Genomic DNA, 24,505 nt, shown 5'->3' on the forward strand with positions numbered 1-24,505 from the left:
TATCAACAATCCAACCCTTAAATCACCGCACTAGATATAGCTGTCGGAAGAGGATTAATAAAATATCACTCAACGTACACAAGAGCGACACTCAACCAGTCCTGTACAAGGCTGTTCACTGACTCGTTGCGTTCTCCTCATTCCCAGCTTGTACCGGATGTTCCTAGTTGACTACTGCTAACAAAAAGCCGTCCAAAACAGTGTGGCCCTCATGGACCGTATGCGCGGTTGATATCATGGGAACGACCGTCGCCGTGACTCTTTTATCCTTCCCGACATGGGTCAACAAAGATTCTTTCCCCTCCTTCGCCTTATCTTGACCCAAGATGTTCCACACAACATTATCGACATAGATGCATCCCTTCGGTCTCGTCAGTTTCACCGCCCAGTCAAAGTACTTCTCCTGCTCGCCCCATGATGCATCGCAAAACACCATGTCAAACTTGCGGCCCTCTGCGGCCAGCTTGGGTAGGACGTCCAGAGCAGAGCCGAGTATGATCTCGACGTCGAGCCCCGAGACATTATCAAGGGCTACATCGCGATGCTTTGGGTTGATCTCAATGCTAGTGACTTTCGCTCCCGCTTCGGCAAGCCAGATGGTTGAATACCCGCCCAAGGTACCAATCTCGAGCACTTCTTTGGCGCCTATGAGCTTGCACTGAATGGCGAGGAATTGCCCTTGGAGCGGGGCAACAGTGATCTCCGGTAAGTTGTGCCTCTGAGAGTTCGCGATCGCGTTGTCCAATTTCCCGTTTGGTGGGAGAAGATTCGCTCGAGCGACGCTTTCGATGGCATCCGCAGCCGCGACGGTATTTTGCTCCTCGGTGGTCATCTTGGTGGCGTTTCAGGTGATTGTTTGTTGGTGTGCTGTTCTGAATGTCTCCAAAATGACCCCCCCCATCACCGCGACTGGCGAGACTTAAATACTTGCAAACGTTTGGACACTTGGCTTATCTCCACAAGCACATAGTGTAGATGAAGCACTTGACTATGTCAAATAAAGCAAGTAAAGCTCGGAAACCGAGCAGAAATACTTCGGCGATTTACACTAGTTGGGAACTTTTGCTCTTGCATCCAGTGCGCCATCGAGTTTGGAGCACATACAACATAGGTTCCAACGGGCTCGGCCCGATCGGCTGCCGAGATCCATACGAATTTACGAAGAACCCCTCTCGCATTCAACGATGATTGCGAAACCGCGGAGATGTGCCACCGACTTGCGAAGAATCAGGAAGTTTATTCACAGACCGCGACTAGACATTTCATCCATTCGCTGCAAGGAGTTATCTAGTATTACACAGCGGCCCGGGTCAAGTATAAAAGCCGGTTCCGGTGCGTCCGCCGTGGGGCCGCAGAAGTAGCTAAGGCCGAAACGCGACGAGCGGGGCCGAGACGGTGTGGGGGAGGAGTTCTGCTGGGCAAGCCAAGGTTTCCTGAAGATGCACAATCGTATCACACAAATATATGGTGATGACAACGTTCTGTAACAAAGGAACAAGGAACTAGTTCATGCTTCCATGGATATAAGATTTACGGGAATATTTCCTCGCTCTCGGCGAGTCTATTCATATATGAACCAGGACGAGTTGATGATTGGTGACAAGATGCAGGTGTCCGGCCACGCTCAGGCCTAGTTTCCTCCTGTCGGTTTTGCACAGTACTTTCGAACACTAGGCATATCCAAAAGCTGTACGATGTGTTCGATGCCTCAGAAAGCTACCTAAATTACCACTGAAACAGTCCGAGTAGTGGGAAATTCTGTTGTATTTATACCACAAGGCACCAGTCAAGCTAGCTGTTGCACAACTAAATTTGGTTGAACGGCAGAGAGAGAGAGAGACGATCATTTCGCTCAGGGGCCAAATCGGGCACGGCACTAGAATTTCTTTTGCAAAGCAGAATCAGAGATATCTGTCGCACAGTATGATGGGGCCTCCTTGAGGAACAGCACTAAAGGTATTCCATCCTACGAGGGGTGTCGAGTATCCCAAGAGGGGTGGCCAAGAGCGAGTCTGCGATAGAATCGTATGAACAACTTTGTCATAGCGGCCTCCAGTAACACGTGTGGTGTCAAGACCTACTAGAATCCGCCTGGATGATCGTGAGTGCAACATCTTCGAGCCTTTGGGGTTGCGGTCAACAACCTTCGGTCAGCGACGGACAGTCTATGTCGAATTGTTTGCACGGGGATAATTTCGCGAAAAATTGAAAGAGATCTTAGAAACTGCGATGAGGCTAACGGGCCGTATTTGGTGCCCGCGGATTGCGTCCGGCGCTAGAAGTCATGAGGTCCACTTCGTGTGAGAATAAGGGGGGTTACTCAATGCATCTATCTCCACCAGAAACCTCATCGCAGACCAAGCACAATACCCGTGCAGTGCTACCAATCACCTCGCCGGACTTGGTCAAAACTACTCCTCGGGAAATTCGACACAGGACCACAATGTTATGGATTTAAAAGACATGAGCCAATCGATGGACCCCCTGACTTCGCTAGCAATGCGCTCGAATTTGACGGACGTTTTGAACCAATTAAATTAACAGTGGATTACTACATGTAGGTACGGATCCTGTGTTGCCTCTCGTTGCCTCTCGTTCATTCATCAACAATTACTGTACCCGTCGCGTTGTCTAGACCACATTGTCCCCGCGCTTCGTCTCAACCTCCATTCCAAACTCTTTCTGCACTCTGATCGCCCCAAACCCACTCTTTGTCACGATCCTCTTTTGGCTGTGATCGTCTGGCAAGCTGTCGCTGCTGATATCGCCCAGATCTCTGCCGTAAACCCTTGTCTCAACCCCAGATCGACTAGCTTGGCTGATGTTCTTCCTCGTAGGGTCCCTCTCTCCGAGCTCGAGATAACTGTTCTTGACGGCGGCTGAGGCGGCCGGGTCTTTAGATGACTTGTTTTTCGAACCGGTGAAGGACGTAAGGCGGGCAAGGGCGCGTTCGAGGAGGGGTCGACATGCGGGGAGGTTGGCGACGAGCATTCCGATGCCGACTTCTGCCTGTGCCCAGGCGAGGATAATGCTGAGGCCTTGTAGGAACTTTTCGGCATCGTTAAGTAAGAGGAGGTAGTTGAGTCGAACAATGGGAGCCACCGATGCACTGGGAATCGTTAGCAAGGCGGGAAAGACGCTGAAAGGCCGTGCAATAACTTACAAGAAACCCAAGCCCAGAAGACCGATAACAGAAGCCTTGACCTTATTTGCCATCTGCAATCTCCAGATGAGAGCAAAAGGCATGATGGCGAATATCCAATCAGTTGAGATTGACACTGCGGCAACCAGGAAGGACAGGGCGGTCTGAATTTCTCGAGGTCTGCACTCGCCTGGCATGCTTTGGTGCCAGTTTTTCCTAGTGAGTCTCGTCAGCGCATGTAGAACTACACTCGAACAAATTGGAATTGGAAACCTACTCAACCGGCGAGCATTGAAAGAACAAATACATGCCAGTACCTCCTGTGCAGACTGTGACTAGTGCGAGGCAGGTATAGATGACGATTTGGACCCAACGTTGGCCATTACCGATGCGAAGCAGAGTGAAACCAAGGGACCACTTGAGAGTAACCAAGGTAAAACACCAGAACTCCTGGAACACATAAAACCACTAGAGATCCGTTAGTTAACTACATACATCGGATGATATCACTCTTCGGGTGGAGCATGACTTACGAAGTATGAGTTGGCAACTTGTTCTGCAGAAAGGGTGCTATCCAGTTGCCCAACTCCGCTCCAGGCCATACCTATTAAACCGATCTGCGATACTGCCCAAACCGGCTTCGATATGTTAGTCAAAAACAGTTCGATACTATTCCGTATTGCGCGCATCGTTAGAACGTACGATAGTAGCAACCATGGCCCAGTCATCCGGTCCCCATGCTTTCCTCTGCGCCCGAATCCAAAATCGCAAGATCATTGTAATGATGTCAAACGGCAGCGGCACCAGGACCGCAGCGGCCATATCCTTCGACGTAGCCGCGCCCATCTTGTCGGATTTGCGGGTTCGTGATCACTGAAGAACCGGCTTCGTGCTCCACGGGTTCGTTTCGAGGAAAGAAGAAGTGTGCCACAAATCGAACAGCGAAAAGAACAGTAAAGACCCGAACGACCCAGAAAACTTATAAGGGAATGTAAAGAACATAGAAAAAGCAAGCACGGATCTGACAATTACTTAATAGCGGCCCAACTTCTTTTGGCAACCAAAGTTCGCATGGGATCCACCGACCCCAGCCCCGGGATCTCTGCCGTTGCGGCACTGTGGTCCTCCTTGCCACAAAGGGGGGCGCTGGGATGAACATGGTAAGAGAATTCAACCCCCTTGCGAAGCTCAGACTGTCCAATTTCGAAATGATCCCGTCGGCAATATGCTCGTGTTTCCTGTCCACTAATCAGGAACGATGATGTGCTTGTCAGTTGCCTTGCCCTGACATGAGATGCAGGAACACAGCGGAGGCGGAGTTGGTTCCGAGCTGGGCATTGGACTCTACTTCTGATTTCAACTGTGTAATGGACTTATCAGATTTCTTCCTCATCGAGAATGATGGAGAGGTTATGTTCGGTCTCTTTGGCGCCTTCTCTCCTGAACTTTTCTCAGTACCCCAAATTCTAAACGTGCCTTCCTAGCTTCCTAGCTTTAATGATTTCCGTAGACAACATGTGATCACTGCTATCGTTCGAAGGTATCGACGCTAGCTCGAATTCAAAAAACGTGGATAGTATTGGCCGGCATTCTGCCCAGCGTTACAGTCGATGCTTCGCGAGATCGGTGGTTTCCAACGACAACAAATATACACCATCCATGCATCGTCGCACTCATGCCACTGTCCCGAAACGTATGGCCCCCATCTTAAAGTAGATCGATGCCAAATTCGGCAGATCCCTTCCGAGCATCGGGGAAATCCTCAAGAGTTTCCGGCGGTGTCAAACTGCGAAGAATCTTGGCCCGACCCATAATAGTGGATTATTTTCTTCAACACGGTATGCATACTCGTGGGGAAAGGAATTTCAGCCGTGTCCATAGTTCCCTAAATGCCCCTCTCCAGTGCGCATATAATGACCAGCATCAATGCAAGACCTAGTCGGCTATGTGAAGAAATGCAAGATTGACAAGCGACTATGAAAGCGATGAGCGCTCCGTTGGTTGTGTTGGAAGTTGGAACAGAAGACTATCTTCGGTTAACGAAAGATCAAGTAATATCAATGTCAAAACCAAAATATCTTGGGGATTGAGGGAATTTTGAACTGGCCCTGGCCTTTTCCCTTAGGTGTTGATACTTGCGAGTTTCACGACTGGTTTATGCATATTGAGATCGGCAGAAGTCTTTGGTAGTTGACGTGTCTGCGTGGAGAGCCAAGATTCATGATCCTGCTCAGTCCCTAGTCGAGACTCCTCTTCGGATCCCACCCACCATGCGGCCCGGCGGCACTGACCAGCTGGCTAGTTCACGAAGTGGACATGCAAGCGTTGGAGAGAAGCAGGAGCAACAGGACACAATATATAAAGCACACAATTTATCACGTGGAGAGAGGCATAACATTCTCCCCGCCTCCACGTCACATTGTTTATTCTGCTCTTCTTACATCTGAGAAAAATGGCTCCTTTCAGGGTTTTCGAGGGCAAGCTTGCCATTGTCACTGGTGCTTCGCGAAGTATGTGGTTTTTTAAACTTTCCGGGTCTCTTCAGATGGGGTCCTTTTCCATAGCAAGGATTCAATATTTGGCTTGAGATCACAGTACACTGACCAGTTTCTCAAGGCTTTGGCGCCGTTCTTGCTGAGCACTTTGCCAGCAGAGGTGCCAACGTTGTCATCAACTACGCCACCGAAGGCTCAACGTCAAAGGCTGAGGCTTTGGCCAATGACTTTGAATCCAAGTACAACGTCAAGGCTCTCCCCGTCCGGGCTGACTTGAGCAAGCCCGAGGCACCTCAGCAGCTTGTTGATGCCGCTAAGGCTCACTTCACCGATGCCAACGGCCGTTTCCAGATTGATATTATTGTCAACAATGCTGCCACTGTGAACGCTCAGGGCATTGACCAGCTGGACCTCGATCTTTTCGATGAGACATTCAACCTGAACTGCAAAGCGCCCGCCCTCCTCGTCAAGGCTGCTTTCCCCTACTTGCCTACCGACCGCTCTGGTCGCATTGTCAATATCTCCAGCGCAACCACTACGTGGGGTGTCTGGTGGCAAACATCATATGCTGGCACCAAGGGTGCTATCGAGGCCATGACCCGTGTCTGGGCACGTGAGCTGGCCGAGAGAGCCACCGTCAACGCTGTTGCCCCTGGACCCATGGACACTGGACTTTACTCTGGCCTACCTGACGAGCCCCGCGAGGCTCTTCGCCCGTTGAACAACCTGACGCCCCTTGCCAAGGCTAGACCTGGTGTCGATAGCCAGGAGGTTCTCGACTTGGCGGCAAGCATTGGAGGTCGCCCTGGTTACTTGGAGGAAGTTGCTGGAGTTGTGGGGGTCGTTTGCTTGCCTGAGAGTGGATGGATGACTGGTAACCTTGTGGGGGCCAGCGGAGGAGGTGCTTTTGTTCGTTAAGCGATGCCAATTACCTTGCATGTCGGATAAGCATTACTGGTGTTTGGAGCGAGGATGTTCTCTTTTTTAGCTCAGGCAGGTGAATGGATGAAGATCAACAATTACATGGGCGCAGATGGAGCGGCAGATCCCTCACATAAAAGTGCACCAACGGACGAGGGAACAACGTTGGCAATGCGACAGTGCGTGAAGTTGCAATGGAGACAAGTGTCGGAGAACCTGTCGTTTTTGGATCAGGTGCACGCTATGCTTGTCCACTCAAGGGCATGGTTTGTTGGATCGCCGACTTAGACGGATGGATTTCGTCCTTTCGTTTCGTTCCCTTATACATCGCTTAGATGGCAGCACAGGCACGGCAGGGTAGCCGAAACTCATTTCAGGCACCTGCTAAGATCTCAGGGGGGGCACTAGTGACTACCAACGATGCTACGGTCTCGGCGCCACCCGTCATGTTTAAGTTGACAGGGGATAATCAGTTGAGTCCGTGAACCCTACAGGAGCCCCATTGGAGGATTTGGCCCCTGTCTAATAATTATATCGCGTGTCCGGATGAAGCAGCAGAAGTATCTCCTCAAGGCTTTTCAATCAATAAGGGGGCGGAACTCTTACTTCGGTAAAAAGAAGACATAGCTGTCGCAACTTGGTCGCTGCAAGGCAGTCAGTCGTGCTTCAGCAAAAACCCTGCTTCTCACGACGACATCATGAGCCCTGGTTGCGTGTATGTACATGTGCCCCTGACTTTTAGATCCATCCCAAGGTGTGTCCAGGCAGCCGTGGCAGCACTTGTTCTGCCCAAAAGGCCTGCGACGGACGAAAGGATGTTTGACATTACACGCCTAGCACCAAAGGTTTACTCGTATCCTAGCCTATAATGATACATAGATCAGACAGTGGACCATAGGAAGCCCTGTTTGGAAACATATTGCCTTTGATGTTGAACTTCTAGAAAGAAAGGAGCCACCAAATTATAAAGACTCGCTATTTGCTTTCGGTTTCCTTTGACTCCATTCCCTTCGCGGGAGTCAAGACCTTAAAATGGACCATCACGTCTTGGTCTCCCGTGCTCGAGAGTACGTAACTTGCCCATAGGTAATAACATCAACCATATGTAACCAACTCACGCCATATATTTGTCAATCCACCATATTGAGAAAACTATGACCTTTTCAAACATTTCAGTTTGGCTTTCATGCCCAGCGTTGCGAGTTCGTGTTCGTGCAAAGTGCAATCAGATTAAGCTAGAGCTTAGGAGTAGTACAGGCAGCGCATAAAATATGTGAAGCAGCTGCTAGCTGAGCGATATTATGGGTTGCGTTGCCATCCCTCGCCCACACTCATAAATCCCCATTAAACTACACTCAGAGAGTCATACTCCCAGGTGCAAGAAATATTCTAATCTTTTATGAGCCATGCTTATATATCAAGCCATCATCAAGATCATGAGATTAATCTAACATGAATCTGAGAGGTCAAGAGGAGGGCTTTTTGTTAGTCTCCCAACCAAGAGGTTCTTCATCAATACTTATCTCACTATCGTGGTAGTTCACATTCGCCAATACTTTTGAGTGCTATTGAGCCCATTTCTTGACTCGAGTTCAACTCTGTTCACAAGGCGCGGGCAGAGGACAAATATCATACATGCTACGACTGCAAAGGACTTCTCGTTCCTACCGGAGCCGAAGACACAGAGGTCTCCGCCCAAAGTTCAAGGATTCATTACACAAAGATTATATTCCTTGTCGCCTATAAATTGCCGCGAGGCGTATTTAGCATGTGGTTAAATCCAGAAAGGTCTTGCCAAACATGAAATACAGCAATGCTTTCATCTTTATCAATCGGCCTATGAGACGTCTGGCTGGTTGCAAGGTCAACACCGCGATGGGGTTCTGGTATTGATGATTTCACATTTAAACAGAATGTAGGATATGATCAGAATGATAAGAACGATCGAAAAATGGCCTATGATCCAGTCAAAAGTTGCACCTATCTACCTCATGCAAAGACTTGAAAGTATCTATGCTGTACTGCACAACGATTACATGAACGCAACGAGAAATCCCAGTGCAACCAAATAACCGCGACAACCTGATGTGACAATTGTACCACTTTTGCAACCAATATAAAGGCCCAAACTGAGTTGAAAGCCATGAGTGAAAAGAAGCGCTGACTACGCACTCACACAGCGAAGCCAGCTTCTGTTCCAATTCCCTGAAGGGAAAGGGTGGACTGCCAAATACCCGTGACTAATCAACAGGAATGCGGAAGCTCAATAGCGCAAGCACGTTGTGGGTATATTGCATTGTAGGAACGATTTCTTGAGGCAGTCAGTTTCGGTTTTGAATCAATTGTTATGTATTCTCTTTGTTTGCTGCTTTTGTATAAGGAATAGCCTCTCTTGTAGAGCACGTTTGAACCTAGAAACTGGATCGCCCACATCTAGCCCACACGCTAAGAAATTCTTTACTTGATCAATCGATTAGGAGTTTTATCCCATCTATGAATAGTGAAGTGCTAAGTATGATTCATCCGGAGTTGGAACTCCATGAGACTATTGCCTTTATAATGCTTCTTGTATACGATGAATCTAATGTTGTCAAGGTCAATAGTCTATATAGAGATACCACATTGCAGACATTCCTAGGGCATATATTACTTAATAATTAAGACACTGATGAAGTACCTGATACTTCGGAGGTGCAAATAATCGTAGCCATCGTGGTCAACTTATTAGTCATCGCGCTTGACAATGAATGCACGAGTCACAACCAATTCTGCATCACTCCCAATTATGCTTCAGTAAAGTCAAAATGCGACGTTTAATCTGCCGCTGCTATTCTTTTCTCGAAGATGGCTTGGAAGAAAGTGGTCTCCCTACTTCTTTAGTGTCGTATCGTACTTTCAAGTATTGAAGTACCTCTATGTCTTGGAAGTCAGGCGGTTATAGTATCAGTGCTTTCTCTACCTATCCAAAGTAGACACTAGTTGAAAAGGGTAAAAGCATTCGAATTCAGGCACAGGATCATGCTCGCTAGCGGCTCAAGTTTAAACATCGGCGATCTGTGATCCATATATGGCCAGGAGTAATGGTGTCGAATTCTATTCAAGGCCACAAACGGTGTAACCACCCACCATTCTCACGAACATTGAGCTCATGAGCCGCCCTGATCGGCACCTTCCCCAGATTGTCTCCGAATTTTGACTTTTTTGGAGTGGAGGGAGATGGTAAATATCCGGTCACTCGGTTAGGCATGCATTCGGCCGAATTCCTATGGCGTGCTGCCAAGGCCCCGCCAGTCCCTTCCCTGCTCCTGCATCGGAGGCTGCGGCCCATGCCGCCCGCTCTCAGCCTCAATCTCTTGGCTCGGGGAAAATTCCGGCCGATAGAAGATCGGTAACCTGGTAAGCTGGCAAAATGCAGATTATTCTAATCAATATTCAAAGAACATTCAATTTGATCAAACAATGGTCATAGGTGGTAAAATCTTCTCATGGAAGCTAGACGATCCCGGCATACCCGGCAGAGAAACCAGGGTGCTGAAGAGGTCTTTATGTCTCCAAGAACTCACGAATTTTGTGAGTAATGCTAAATGAAGTGTGCTTGGAGCCGCTTGTTGCAAAGTCATACACTTATGATTCATCGCAACATGTAGTAACAGCGAGGAATAACTTAGTTCCCACAAAAATGGCCAGAAATCGGAAAGACTAGGTAAGCCACAAAATAGGCTTGAGAGGTGAGCAGATCCATTGCACGTGCGATCCATGGGTGCTCTCCAGCCCCAAAGACGTTTCCACCTGGGCAGATTTCCTCAAGCATCCAGACCTTAAATTCGCTTTGACATGTCTGGCTCAGTACGGAGCACAATTGACTATTATTCTTCGCGCGTGGCTTTGGTTCCTATGGTCCACTAGACACGTGTTTCTGATTAGGTTGTTTTTGAGCCTCTATGCAGCGAGATTTGACTCCTGACCCACTCGTGGGGACTGGAGAAAATTTTGCAAGGAGTGGTAAGCAAGAGAGAATATGCCAAAGCAAGCGAGAGTGAGAGCCTCGAAAGTCCCTCGCATATAAGAATGCGCCTCCTGTCGCAGAGTGTCACAAAAGAGCCGTGCATTTGACATCCACGAATGTCGCCTGATGAATATGCGTGATGTCAGCAGAGATAGTGGTAAGGTGACACTGGTGAATGCTCAAGCTGGCTCAAGCTACCAAATGCGGTCGAACTAACGCCCGGCTCAACGGCAAGAAAGTAAGACAGACAACGCACGGCTGCAAATCATTTCCGACGAGGGAAGGTTACAGAAGATTTCCGTTGACAAACGATCCGGTTCCTGCAGCTAGCGGTAGCTTCCTCAGCAGCTGCATGATTCAGTCTTATCCGTAGACCATCGTTTGCGGAGTAACGTTGTAGAACCCCCAAACCCCAGATTCAAGGCCCTTTTGTTGATGGACCTCGGTATGGGCAGCATGAACTAATATCATCAATGAGGTCAAAGGCCAATAGGAAAGCCATATTTATGACCGCTTTATTCCCCTTAACCTCGCTTGGCGCCACCCGTTCGGGCCTTTTGCCAAGAGGGCCACTTATTTTCTCGTATGTCGACCGATGTGTCCGTTATTATCAATCAAAAAGATCGGCTCACTCGGCCGAGTGGAGTCCGGCAGGTGGTTCGGCCATCGGCTTGTGGCGTGTGGTTGCAAAAGTTCCTGGGGCGACGTTCCCGACTCGGGCAAGACTTTTCTAGTGGAAACAGAAGACATCGAAACATGGGCCGCGGGCGGCGAACACCTCGGAGTCGTCCGACACCGAGGGTAAGGGCATGCATCTAGTGGTGATACTAATGAGTCTCCATTGCTCCCCACCAGGCCAGCCTTTTGGAACTTTTCTCGAAAATTTCTTCCTCTTCTTCCTCTCTTTTCCTTTTCCCTTGGTTCAGCTACTCTATCGGGCCTGTCTTAAGATATCGATTGCGTAAAAATGGCCCAGAACCACGAGGACACGGCCGCAGAGTACGTAACAACGCGCATATCGTCGGTTTAACACCAAGAGGATCTGGCACTGACAACTCGTATTTGCAGGCTCCATGAGACGTTGGGGGAGCGTTTGCCCAATAAGGAGACGACTGATCTCGCGGGAGGCTACATCACGCCAGCCGACCCCGAGAAGAAGTTCTCAAGCGCCGCCGACTCAGAATCGGGACCTACGCCTGATGGTGCTGAGCCCAATGAGTTTGAGAAGGGATCCCTGCGTCGTATCGGAGAGAACCTCCCCGCTTCAGCCTTCCTCATTGCTGTTGTCGAGCTCACAGAGCGATTCACCTACTATGGTGCCCAAGGTCTCTTCCAAAACTACATCAACAATGACCCCAACGGAGCCGACGGCCCCAAGGGTCTTGGAATGGGTCACCAGGCCGCAACTGGTCTGAACTTGTTCTTCCAATGGTTCTGCTATGGTATGACATCACTATCCGCTTTGCTCGCTACTATCAATCAGTATGGTTTCACTGACACGCAAATTTAGTTACTCCAATTCTTGGTGCCATCATTGCTGACCAGTACTTGGGCAAGTACAAGACCATCTTGGTCTTTTGTGCCTTTTACTGGGTTGGTCTTGTAATCCTTTGGACGACCTCCCTGCCAGCGGCCATGGCCAATGGCGCTGGCATCCCCGGTTACATTGTTGCCATTATCGTTATTGGTCTCGGAACGGGAGGTATCAAGAGTAACATTGCTCCCTTGATCGCCGATCAGTACCAGCGCCGCGTTATGGCTATCAAGACCGAGTCAAACGGCGAGAGAGTTATCATTGATCCTGCCATCACATACCAGCGCATCTACATGATCTTTTATTGGTGCATCAACTTGGGTTCTCTGTCTCTCATGGCAACTCCCTTCATGGAGAAGTACAAGGGCTTCTGGACCGCCTACTTGATGTGTTTCTGCGTCTTCAACATTGGTATCGCGACACTTGTGCTTCGCCGCAAGACTTTTGTCAACCGCCCGCCTCAGGGATCCGTCATCACTGATGCGTTCAAGGCCCTCGGCATGATGATTGCAGCTCGCAACATGGATGCTGCCAAGCCATCATGGCGTGCGGAGCACGGCAAGGAGAAGCCTGTCCCCTGGAACGACCATTTCGTCGAGGAGCTCAAGCGTGCTCTGAGAGCCTGCAAGGTCTTCGTCTTCTGTAAGTCCAGAACAGTCCTGGCCGAGTTTGGCCCCTAGCCTAATGCTTGAATGTCACACTAACACGATTACTAGACCCTATCTTCTGGGTTTGCTACGGCCAGTTCTCGACCAACTTCGTCACCCAAGCTGGGCAGATGGAGGGACACGGCATGCCGAACGACTTCATGCAAAACTTTGACCCCATTTCGATTCTCATCTTCACCCCGATCCTCGAGAAGATTGTCTACCCACTCCTCCGCAAGGCTGGCATCGAGCTCAAGCCCATCATGCGTATCACCATTGGTTTCTGGCTCGGCGCCATCTGCCTGGCCTACGCAGCAATCGTGCAACACCTTATTTACAACGCCGGTCCCTGCTACGAGTCTCCCGGCGAGTGTCCCGAGGGAATGAGCGGAGGCTCGTCGCTCCCCAACCACGTCCACATCGCCGTTCAGACGCCTGCCTACATCTTCATCGGCCTCTCCGAGATTTTCATCTCCGTCACCGGTTTGGAGTACGCCTACACCAAGGCCCCGCCCAACATGAAGTCCTTCGTCCAGAGTATCTACCTCTTCACCAACGCCTTCGGCTCTGCCATCTCCGAGGCCTTGGTGTCCGTCGCTGTCGACCCCAAGTTCTTGTGGATGTACACCGGTGTTGCGTGCTCATCTGCCGTGGTGGGATGCATCTTCTACTTCACCTTCCGCCACTACGATGCTGAGGAGGACAAGATGTATGAGTTGGACCGCGACCAGCCGGTCCTGAACAACCAGGGAGTCAAGGAAGCCGAGCATGACGATTAACGTCTATATACAAAGGAGAAGGAGCGACGAATGTTACAAGCGTGATGTTGTCATTCTTTCAGCAGTGGGAGACGGTCATGTGGAATGCTCATGTATTGATATTATGAACAATCAAGATGTATGATGATGGGTGTGCATGGTTTGAGCAACCATAAACAGTATATAAGCTTAATAGAATACCCCAATACCTACAGAGTATCTGTGTTCAATCCATTAGATCTGGAACTTCGATTGATGATAGGTTGGAGCTTAAGCAGTAGAGGGAAGGGAATGGGCCGCTCAGCTTTCGCCCTTCGGCTTGGGAAAACTGCCTTTGGACATCATGAAGCTATGACTGAGTTGGACTTAGCTGACAATGAGATCGATAAGCAAATTTTATGGAAGCACAGAAGCCTACTCTGCAGCATCAAATAAGCGACCTACTAGCTGGATATCTTGACCTGAGTCCTGTGAGAAAATGGATACAATAGAAGAATTTACCTCCGCAGTCTCAGCATTGCTCGAATATGGCCAGGTGATTCGATAGGTTTCACCATCTGAAGCAATGGTCCTTTGACCGTCTGTCTTGTTTGACGTCACGTTAGGAAGATGATGGTGATGAATTGACTTTGATGACATCATGACATCAACCACCTCACAACCTCATTGTGGCTTGTTCGGCACCATCTTAAAGGTCTTAGATGGCCTCTCGAATCTAATCCACGTCGGTTCTCCAAACATTTCTTTACCTCTATCGGGCGACATTTACACTCACACGCGCTACTAACATATTTCGAAACCAAGAAATCTCCTTGACAAATCCGATATCATGGCAGACGCAAAGCAAGGAGGCGATCTCTACGATATGGCCAAGGACGGAACCAAAGGTTTTATCATCTTGTGCACTGCTAGAAGTTTCACTAACTGTCGGTGACAGTTCCTGGAGATGCTGGCAAGCAGAACATCATCAAGTCTGTGCCCAACCCGCACCAGCAAGAATCAGCTGCTGGTGAGCTTGGGTCTACAACTTTGCACGGCGCCGCAGACAATGCATTGAACACCAGCGATGGAAGACCTTCTGGAGTTGGCGAGGGAATCAGTGCTACCGGTCACGAAATTCCTCACTCTGTGACAGGCAAGCCTGGAGGCCGAGGGGGCACGCAGGGCTCCGAGGATATTAGAGCAGCGACGGGTGCGTTTTATACCAAGGGAAGCCGGTCAAAGGAAGATGAGTAAAGGAAAAGAGAATGGTTGACTTGTCACATTGTATAGATGAACCTAGCGAGTACATCTCTCAATACACAATACATTATGTCCTACTTCCAGATGGTGTCCCGCACTCAAGTGCCATCAACCTACATGTAGGTAAAGTGGACCAGACTCAACCACACGCCCGTGTCGGAATATGACCATCGGACAGATTAAAAGCAACTGATTCCAGTCTACTCTCATCAAAAAGTAATTCCAGAGCTGTTCTACACCTATAAAACGGCAAAATGAAAGGGACGAGACTCGAACTCGCGCGGGTTGCCCCACCAGGAAACAGATGTTAAGCTGACCTTAACCTGGCGCCATAACCAACTCGGCCACCCTTCCGTGATTTGGTTGATGTGAAGTTGGGAGAAAATTGTGACTATGGAGGTTGACGAGTTAGGGCTTCGGAGATTGGGTCCGCAGTTTGGAGACATCTGTCGCTGTGGGCTCGCGATAGGCCGCACACAAGTGCTTTCTCAAGCATACCGCATTGATAACCGCAATTTTTTAAATTCTTTTTTGGAATGCATGGCCATAATAGTAGAAAGTATTAGTCGACATCGAAAGCAGATGTTGGAACCAGCAAGATCTGTTACAGACGTTGACACATGTACTTACGGTCATAAGCCTCTAGTTCCGTGTCCCTAACATGAAATACTCTCCAACAACCACGCGAAACGTACGAGCGATCGTTACCAACTTCTCAGATCTAGGGCAAGTTATGATTCGATAAGAATTGACGAACAGTTGTATGGTTCCACGCAAGTGGCCGATCATATTCATGTCTAATCTGAGCTGCCTTGCATCGGCTCATAGTCGATTATCAGGTGGTAATTTCAGCCCTCAAGAATCTGCTGGTTCTAGCTTTTTTCATGAGGTATGGCATATGGAAATGGGGACATGGGCTGCGTTAAAAGTGGCTTGGACTTACCTATCTAGAAAGAAAGAAATGAGAGCAGTGCAGTCTATAGACCAAGGGAATGAGAGATCCACACAAGTAAGCTCGTAGCAGAGTACCTGACGAGTGCTAATACCATTCCTGTTTCGTGACAGCTGTCTAAATCAAAAGAGAGGGGCAGTTTGATTTAGTGATACACTGACTATGTGACGTCTGGCAAGAAATCGTTTTGAACAACACCATACCTTCTAACTAACTCTCACGTTACCTGATGAGAAGGACGAATGCCACGCCAGTATCATAGGCGAGAACTACAGTAGAAAACATAGTTCCCACTACGTATCTACGTCATTAAAGACAGGCTGAGACTAAGCTGTGCTGGGTGGACATCGAGTGAATCAACATGGCTCTCATGCAAATTGTTGCAACACGATCTCTCAACATGTACCCATCATGCGTATGTCTACGAAACAAAGCCCATGTCCTCGGTCCAACACCGCAATACGTACTTATCCCACGTCTTCACTCCGGCTTCCTCCCCCTAGCCAACAAAACAGTCCTCTCAACCTCAAACGGCCGCCCCTGATATTTCTCCTCCATGAACGCTCTCAGCGTCGGCATCAACCGCCCCTTCAACCCCTCCCTCTGCGCTCTCGTCCAGAACCGCTCCATGACCCCGTGCATAAACGCCTGGAAGACGGTGCACCACTCGTCGACCCCCGAGAACGGCACCCATTTAGTCACGACGTCCACCTCCACGTCCACGAACCCGGCCGCGGTGAACATGCTCTTGACGAAGGAGGGAGACTCCCATGCGCCCGGGCCCCAGAGCGAGGTCAGCTCGATGGAGGATTGTGGCCAGGAGACGGGGGGTTGGCCTGGCAGGGCGAGGTTGGATACTGCGTCGCGGGTGTCAGGGATCCAGCCTTCTGTTACCCAGGTTGAGGTTGCGAGGGTGCCGCCGGGTTTGGTGACGCGGTAGCATTCTGTTTGTGATGTGTTAGTCTGTATCAATTCGATTTGCGTGGCCCAGAGGAGTATTTACCGTTGAGGGAGGTGTATGGATCAGCCACGAGCATCAACGCCATGGCAACGATGACAACGTCGAACTGGTCGGAAGGGAACGACATATTCTGCTCCCGTTAGCCACATTCATCCCGAACCCATCACGTCCGTGACAAGGGCAGGAAGGGTCCGCCTACCAGAATATCAGCCTGCCTGACCTCACACCCAACCCACCCTCCCTCCCAATCTTCTCCTTCACAACCCCCAACTGCGCCTCACTCGAGTCCGCGCTCGTCAACCTCACCCTCTCCCTCTGCTGCCCGGGCAACTCCCGCATCATCTTCTGAATATACGAGGATACGACCCCGGTACCGCAGCACATGTCCATAACCTGGATCGTCTTGGTGCTGGCCGACGCCGAGGACACGGTCCGGCATAGCTGTGAGTAGTCGACGAGGCAGGGGGTCACGGGAGAGGTGAGGTGCTCTGCGTGGCGGTAGATGTTGCCGGCCTCTGGGTTGCGCCAGAATTCGACGAGGTTTGCTTTGTCGCCTGATTCGTTTAGGGACTTTGAGGACGTGGGGGCGATTGTGGTTGGGCCGGCAATGACGGGCTTTTTTTTTGGTGAGGTCTGGGCTCAGGTGGAGGGGAGCTGGGTTGCTGATGAGGGATGACATTTTGGCCGTATTGACTGTCTTAAAAATAGTTCGAGCTGGTGAAGGGTACGCTTGATGAGACGTGACGTTGGACGATGCTTGTGCTAGGAGATGTCTGGTCTATCCGTTGATCAGGAAGGAAGTCTCTGTGCCTTTTATGTTTTTGAACAAGCCTATCCGGTAGATAGCGTGAGAAGAAGACCACGGAACCCTTTATACAAAACTATCCGTCTTCAAGCTAAGCGCCTCGAGCTTCGGAACCAACTCCTTTGGGGCCCCTGCTACAAATGTCAAAGTATGCGATAGGCTCAGTTGACAGACAACCCTCCGTTCCAACAGATTGGGGGGATCCTAAATTTCGATCCTATTCTTCAAATTACCCTCCTAGAAATAAGGTAGGTAGTCAAACACCGCAAGGCGTCTGTTATCATCCCGTGCCGGATACCCATGCCGAATGGTAACTTAAGGTGGTGTGTAGTCCCGCCGGCGATGTCATCAAAACTCTCCCTTAGCCAAGGTTCAAGAAAGGTGTGAAGGGGGCAGCGGTGGGAGTCGAATTCTGTCAAAAATAAAATAAAAAATAAAAAAGACACAATGAGGAAAGCTGCGTTTTCTTTGTAAGTTGAGTTCCAAAGAAAAGCTTCAGAAGCTTGTGGTTGCCGCCCACTTTCAAGGTTTGTACCGACCGCTCGGATGCTTCATGTCTTTCTCGTCCCTTAATACTCAACCACCTCCTTCGCGGGTCTTCCAGCCTCTCGAGTCTTGACGAGGTGCTGTGGACTAGCAGTCGCGGAGCTCATGGCCACATACTTCTCCATTTGAGCAAAATGCTAGGGGGGCTACTTCACCACCCTCCATCTTCTCCGACTCAAACCCAAGCAAGACCTCATCAATCAAGGACTTCGCAATAGCTTGGGACACGACATATCCTACCTAGTTTCACAGTCCGCGCCTCTATTTCAGCATACCGAAAGCGACACATAACAACAAACCTACAACCGCAGTCCAATTATTGGTAAGAGTAGGCGAGAGAAGGAGATAATTGGTCACCTCATCCTATACTTCATCTCACCGTGACAACTCTATACCTCTCCTCTGTACATCAAGGCGTCCTGAGAAAATCCCATCAAACTTCCTCGGCCAGACCTCTGCCTAGGTACCCTGAGCTGAAAGTCTAAACCAACCTTATATCTCATACTCCATTACCACCCTCTACGACACAGCTATCCAAACCTTCAATATCAACATACCTCGGAAGCCTCCAAGACAGCCACCAATCAAGACAACAGCACCGCACCTCCCCAAAAAGTCTATATATCCATGGTGTCCCGCGGGCAGCGGATAGAGCAACCACAAAAAGGTCAATGTAAAACGCAAAATCACGTACCCACCACCACCACCACCACCACCACGAACCTCAATATTCCACATCCCACACACCTACACACCTCTACGAGAGCCCAGTCTCTCGCCAGGTCCCCGACGACACCACAAACCCATCCCACCTTTACACATTAGACAGCCTCGTCCACAATCACCCAAACGAACCTCTGAAGCTCTCACCCGCCCTTTATGCCGTCAGCCTCAACCGCGATCCAGAGTCCGCCCAAAGCTCCGACGGAGTTTTCTCCCAGGACGCCGACGGGGCGTCGGAGACCGGCCGCGGCCGCCGAAAATAGCATGCCGTCCCATTCTGGCATATATGTCGTCCTGTGCTCTGTTATTATCTTTGACTTCTCGGATCTCCAATAACTCAATTCCTCGTACTCGTGTGGCCTAGCATCCCATTCTTCTCTTTGTCCTCGGAATCAAGGGCCACTGGCTGGCTCAAGAACTGTGGTCAAACTCTCGCGGATCCAGCCACCTGGAACACTGGTCGAACGGCCCGTTGCACAGTGAACTACAAACGTCAACTCATAAGCATTCCATTACTTCATATCGCATCCCAGTACGTGCGTAAATGTACAATCCCCATTTAAGATAACCCAGCCGCCCCTCCAGGGCGTGTAAGTCTGTTCGGGATGTTGTCTATTTCAACTTCCATCATCTATAGAGCGCCTTGGCCGTGCCCTCATTTGCCCTGTGCTGCCCTCAGGGCGTCAACTTCCCGTTGTAGAGCATCCAGGTCGGCGAGAATATCCGCGCCCTTGCCTGAGCTAGCTGCGTCGTACTCTTGCTGTGCATCATCCTCCGCGGCAGGCTCTTCTGGCACGTTGCTGCCCATGGCCCTAGTGCTATCAATGCTCGTCCTCCTCACACCATATCCGTCCATGCTTCCGCGACTACTGCCCCTCTGGCGCGGTGGTGGCGGTGGGGGAGCATTCTCCTTGCCCCCACTGATCTTCCTGCTAGGGGCTTCAATGCTCCTGACGCTGGGAGGCCGGCGTATGGAAGTATTCCGTGCTGGTGGTGGCGGCGGAGGTGAAGTTTTGGGAGGGGTATTCTCTGTAGCATGTATAGAAGTGTCAATGTCAGATGGTGCTGGGCTAGCACCTTGAAATGAACCAGTAGATGGTGAGGCTAGTTGGAATGATTGTCGATGGGATGCGTGCGGGCGCCTAGGTGGAGGCGGAGCCGGAGCATTGATGCTTCGGAAACTTTCTGATCTGGAGCGCTGCGATTCCAACGAAGAGCGAGGCGGCGTGTCGGCCTCATAACTTGGTACACTCGGAGCGTTGGCCCCAGCATTGGCTGTTAAGGACTGGCTCCGTGCGTGACCCCGCCGTGGTGGAGGGGCAGGTGTCGGTCTCTTGCCTGTCGCCGGAAGAGCCGGGGTAGGTGTTGAGCTGGGTGTGGGGGAGTCCTGCTCCGGAACTTTGCCAGCAGCTTCACGGGCAAAAACATCTTCCGTGTCATCCCCGCCGTGACTGCTTGGAGCGGGCGGTAGGGGCTTGTTCACGTCAGACGGGGAGACGGGCGACGCAGTCTCGGAGGAGATATGCGGACGACCTGAAGTCTGCACGCTAATCTTCCTACCATGCCTTGAGCTAGGCGGCGGAGGCTTCTTCTTCATGGATGGAGAAGATGCCAGAAGAGAACGTTGGTCGTCAATGCCGCGATCCGCGATATCTTGTGACGTCCGCGGCGTTTCCAGCTCAGGTGCAGCATATGATGCACCGGGCGCCTTGTCTGCCTGTGGCACTGATGTCTGCGGGGGTGGTGTTCCAACACCGGCCTGGCCGGTGAGCAACAGCATCTTAAAGGCGTTGACATCCATTGCTTTGGCCGATCCGCCAGATGAAGGCTTCACGTCTGCCAAGCCTTCGAGATCTTGCAGTGTCTTGCCAAAGGGATTATCGGGGGTATTATTACTCGCGTTGGCAATGCGAAGCGGCGCAGCCTCGGGGAGGCCACCGGGAAGCTCGGGAAACCGCTTTGAGAATTGGTCGTCTTCGTCGTGGGAATCTTCGTCGCTGCTGTCGTCCTGGCGTCCAAAGCCTCTGCTGTGTACAGATTCTGGGGACGAGGGAGAAGAAGGTGGCGGCGAAAGGACCCTAACCTTTTTCACGACCTTTGGCTTGGCCGGTCGCGCCTCGGGGGGCGGAGGGCCATTCTGCTTCGAGATACCGGAAGTGATGGACTCGAGAAAGGCCGATGTAGAGACTGGCTGGGGGGTCGAGATGGAGAGGGAGGTGGAAGCAGACTTCCTTCGAAAGGGGTTGTGTTCGGAGGCCATGTTTGCGACGGGCAAAGGCTCGGAATAGGCGGGTTTATCTTGTAACGTGCAATCCTGTCGAGGGAGGAGTTAGGCAGCCGCCATGGCCGGGTCCCGGCAGAGCGAGACGTGGACGATGTCGTAATCGCCAGGTGAAGGCTATTGATGTATAGTGGCGCGACGAAGACAACGACGACAACGTGGACGACGAAGACGACGACAGCTACAACTACGACGAAGTTTCAGTAGGCAGTTCGAATTCGTTGAGGTTCGACTGAGGACAGACAGACTGGGCAGGCGGAGGGTCTCGGATGGATCGCTGGGTAGATCGAGGGGTAGGGGTTATTGATGGTCAGGTACTGGTGCTGGTACTGGTACGGGGTACGGGGTGCGGCCACGGGTACTGCGGGCGAGCGTCAGTTTCGTTGACCGGAAGAATCGGTTGGCAAGTGCTTCAGTCGCAAGGGACGGTGGAAGGGCGGATTGATTGGGTTCGGGTTCGGGGTGACGGGCAGCCCAATGGGGAAAACGAGGGGTCCACGTTCTGGTGCTTACCAAGTCGCCGAGGAATGATGTTGCGTTGAGTGAGTGAGAGAGCTGCGGTCCGGTTCTGGACGAGGAAGTGCTGATAAGTGCTGGTAGATACGATGAGAGTAGACGAGCTAAAGTACGAGGGTAATATTGGTAGATGCAGCAGTACGGCACGGCGTGGGGAGAGAAGTGGTGTGTGTCCGTAGTGGCAGTGCTGGTGCTGGCGGATAGAAGTTTGGTTTGAACTGAACTGGACTGAACTGGACTGGACTGGGCGTGACGGGGAACGGAGGAGTTGGTGGATGATGAGATGAGATTGGACAGGAACAAGACGTCAGTCCGAGGGGACGGTACGGTGCGATTCGACACAATGCGGGAGAGGATAAGACCAGCGCCAGGGGGTTTATCTGCTTATCGATGGTCGCAAAGTAAGGTAGGTAGGTACCTGAGATGGTTATCGTTGGAACCCAAGGAAAGTTATCGAAGAGCGAGGTGGGTTGTGTTGTGTGTTGTGTGGTGATTGACGACACTTTTGATGGGGTCCGATGTAACCTGGCGGCGGGCGGTAGGTACCTGATTACATACCCACGATACCTGAAGGCAGATACCTAGGTACGGAGTACGTAGATAGGTAGGTATTCGCAAATGGCAGGGGAGATGATGGAAAAGAGGAGCCCGTTTGGTGTCGTCCTGTCCCGTTTAGATCGCCCGAGTCCAGGTAAGGCCGGTTGGTTGTTTCCACCTCAGCCCGGTACATCTGTGACACGGTAATGACAGTTGAAGGTACCTGAGCTGATAGGTACTTGTTCATAGGTAATTAGAGGGTGAGAGGGAGAACAAGTTCCAGACGTGCAGTTACTGCTGTTCCAGCCAAGGCAGCTGCAAATGCGAGCTCTGCCCCCTGAAGTGTTGCCTCGAGAGTCGAACCTGATGGATCATGGGAGTGAGTGAGGCTGACGCAAGTACTTTGCAGTAAGAGGTAGACAGAAAGAGAGAAGAAGGCGACATTCCTCTCCATCTCTTGCCCTTCTTTCCTGTCAGCACCATCGAAGAAAGAACATCTGCCATCACCTACCTTATCCAAGGTAAGGTATTACCAGAGAAAGATACAAGTCGTATGTATGGTGTATGGTACTCCGTGCTCCGTACCCGGTACCTTGCCTGGCCTCAGCAACATTCTCCCCCACATACCCCGAAACGGACGGGAGGATGGATGCGCACGAGCCAGACCATGCTCTCTCTCTCACTAACTCACTCACTCCTTCACCAATGCTTTTTCATACGGATACTTACTTACTCACTCATAAGCTCACAGCTCACAGAGGTATGATCTTATGCCTCGTGCCCCCTCTCTCATGCCTCACGGTGACCTGTGTTTCTTCACTCTCTGCCGCCTCGGCCATCTTGTGTTCGCATCCCACTCCCCGTTCTTCAGACCCTTTACTCGGTCTCAAGCTCAAGGGTCGCGTTTTCCAAAGACCTGGTTGTGCCGCCTCACTCTCAATGGCAAAGACAACCATCAACCCTCCTCCATGGTTCCCTTACGTGAGTGTACTCGTACGACGGCAAGACGGGACCCTTCAACGCTCAGATCACACTCCTCTCAATCCTCGACATGCCGGGACGTCGCCCCGTCGCCCCCAACTGTACGGTTGCCCCCTGCACCTGTCGCTCAAGCCGTTCCGGATTGACAACAGGGATCCCGGGACATGGATCAACACTTTGCTGTGTACGGAGTAGCGTACGCAGTATTGCGTATGGATCAACAGGTGAGGGGATGGACGGCCAGCATGAAGTCGCATTCTTCTATGCCTACACAGTATACTACACCAGCACTCGAACTCTCAGAGATACCCAGACGAGATGCCAGGTTCTACGGATAGTCCGAATTTCTCATATTTACAGTTCCCAGGTTGTCTCTTGTCTCCTCGCCTCTGCCCCTCCCCTCCTTGCTTACCTCACCGCAATGCGCTTCCACGTTGTACACTCAACTGAGCACCAAGTTGACCAACACCTCGCCCGCCATTCCCCCTCAAAACATCAAGGTTTGTTTCAGGAACACCAATGGGAAAGCAAGCTCGGGGCTAGCTATCCACGTCACTCCTTGTCATCCAAGTCACAGTCACCGTAGGTCCACTGGACACCTGCAACATGCACCGCACCGCACCGCTCTGCACCACTTGCTCACGCGCTGGCAGCCCGGACCTCATGCCGAGCGACGTCTCCAATACACCTGCCTCAAGGTACCTTACCTTACACCTCACGGCACCGCACGATACGCAACATGTATCCGTACCTGCACCAACGCCAGCAACGTGACAACCATCAGCCAGTCTAGGCCACAGAGAGGGGTTGATGGAAGAGCCGCGGCCAACTTCTCCACCTCTGTTCGCCGTCTCTGAAAAAAGCTCCAAGCTCAACCACTTGACGCCGTTACACCTGCCCGTGACACTTTCTCTGCCACCTCTTCTTCCCAGTCTTCGCTCTCTCCCCAAGGCGATTTCCCCGCACCGCCACCTCTCAGACTCCTCCATCACTCTCGCTCCCCCATCCTGCCAGACGCTGGAAACGGAACTGTCAAACACCTCAACGGCACCGCGGTTACCCACGTGATAATCTCTATCCAACACGGCCGGGCTTCCATTTCACGGGACTCACTTATCTATCCACAGTGTCCTTCTGCTGTACACTCCATCATACGAGTTTGCTGACCGTCAATGGGACTACTTATATGAAAAGTTATCTGCAAAGAAGAGCAAACAGCGAGCACTAATACTAGTCGTGCTCACATACACAGCATTCCTAGTGAGCACCACCACCCACCTCAGGACCAGCACCCAGCACATAGTTAGTGTGGCACCATCCTCCTCATCGCACGTGTCAACCCGTCCCAGTCCGCCCATCCCCGGGGGAGGTCCCACTCGCCGACCACAGGGCACCGTAGGCCGGCGCAACTATCCTCTCTCAACTCAAAATACTGCTGAACAACCATCCGACACGTTT

General features: G+C 51.1%; 7 protein-coding genes and 1 non-coding gene across 8 annotated transcripts; 3 read left to right on the plus strand and 5 right to left on the minus strand.

Annotated features, from left to right (window-relative positions):
• Positions 1-163: 163 nt before the first annotated feature.
• On the minus strand, positions 164-832 carry N0V96_010926 (uncharacterized protein; the record flags this gene model as incomplete). The annotated part of the gene is made up of 1 exon (XM_053195776.1): positions 164-832. The coding sequence occupies one exon, from the start codon at positions 830-832 to the stop codon at positions 164-166; it is 669 nt and encodes a 222-aa protein (XP_053046811.1).
• A 1,799-nt stretch (positions 833-2,631) lies between these two features.
• N0V96_010927 (uncharacterized protein) lies at positions 2,632-3,988 on the minus strand (the record flags this gene model as incomplete). Its single annotated transcript, XM_053195775.2, has 5 exons — positions 2,632-3,109; positions 3,164-3,358; positions 3,420-3,610; positions 3,676-3,780; positions 3,845-3,988. 5 exons carry the CDS (start codon positions 3,986-3,988, stop codon positions 2,632-2,634), a joined length of 1,113 nt encoding a protein of 370 aa, XP_053046810.2.
• Positions 3,989-5,594: 1,606 nt separating this feature from the next.
• On the plus strand, positions 5,595-6,555 carry N0V96_010928 (uncharacterized protein; the record flags this gene model as incomplete). The annotated part of the gene is made up of 2 exons (XM_053195774.1): positions 5,595-5,652; positions 5,759-6,555. 2 exons carry the CDS (start codon positions 5,595-5,597, stop codon positions 6,553-6,555), a joined length of 855 nt encoding a protein of 284 aa, XP_053046809.1.
• A 4,976-nt stretch (positions 6,556-11,531) lies between these two features.
• On the plus strand, positions 11,532-13,524 carry PTR2_1 (peptide transporter ptr2; the record flags this gene model as incomplete). Its single annotated transcript, XM_053195773.1, has 4 exons — positions 11,532-11,563; positions 11,633-12,006; positions 12,075-12,740; positions 12,815-13,524. The coding sequence occupies 4 exons, from the start codon at positions 11,532-11,534 to the stop codon at positions 13,522-13,524; spliced, it is 1,782 nt and encodes a 593-aa protein (XP_053046808.1).
• An 808-nt stretch (positions 13,525-14,332) lies between these two features.
• N0V96_010930 (uncharacterized protein) lies at positions 14,333-14,739 on the plus strand (the record flags this gene model as incomplete). The annotated part of the gene is made up of 2 exons (XM_053195772.1): positions 14,333-14,390; positions 14,441-14,739. 2 exons carry the CDS (start codon positions 14,333-14,335, stop codon positions 14,737-14,739), a joined length of 357 nt encoding a protein of 118 aa, XP_053046807.1.
• Positions 14,740-15,000: 261 nt separating this feature from the next.
• N0V96_010931 lies at positions 15,001-15,099 on the minus strand. Its single transcript has one exon. It is a non-coding gene; the product is annotated as a tRNA-Leu (tRNA).
• A 1,078-nt stretch (positions 15,100-16,177) lies between these two features.
• N0V96_010932 (uncharacterized protein) lies at positions 16,178-17,097 on the minus strand (the record flags this gene model as incomplete). Its single annotated transcript, XM_065759103.1, has 4 exons — positions 16,178-16,641; positions 16,701-16,788; positions 16,858-16,873; positions 16,940-17,097. The coding sequence occupies 4 exons, from the start codon at positions 17,095-17,097 to the stop codon at positions 16,178-16,180; spliced, it is 726 nt and encodes a 241-aa protein (XP_065612201.1).
• A 2,290-nt stretch (positions 17,098-19,387) lies between these two features.
• Positions 19,388-20,992, minus strand: N0V96_010933 (uncharacterized protein; the record flags this gene model as incomplete). The annotated part of the gene is made up of 1 exon (XM_053195770.2): positions 19,388-20,992. The coding sequence occupies one exon, from the start codon at positions 20,990-20,992 to the stop codon at positions 19,388-19,390; it is 1,605 nt and encodes a 534-aa protein (XP_053046805.2).
• Between the last annotated feature and the right edge of the window lie 3,513 nt (positions 20,993-24,505).

The sequence above is a fragment of the Colletotrichum fioriniae genome, assembly GCF_027942845.1.
Source record: "Colletotrichum fioriniae strain IMI 355084 chromosome Unknown scaffold_16, whole genome shotgun sequence".
Taxonomy (NCBI): Eukaryota; Fungi; Ascomycota; class Sordariomycetes; order Glomerellales; family Glomerellaceae; genus Colletotrichum; species Colletotrichum fioriniae.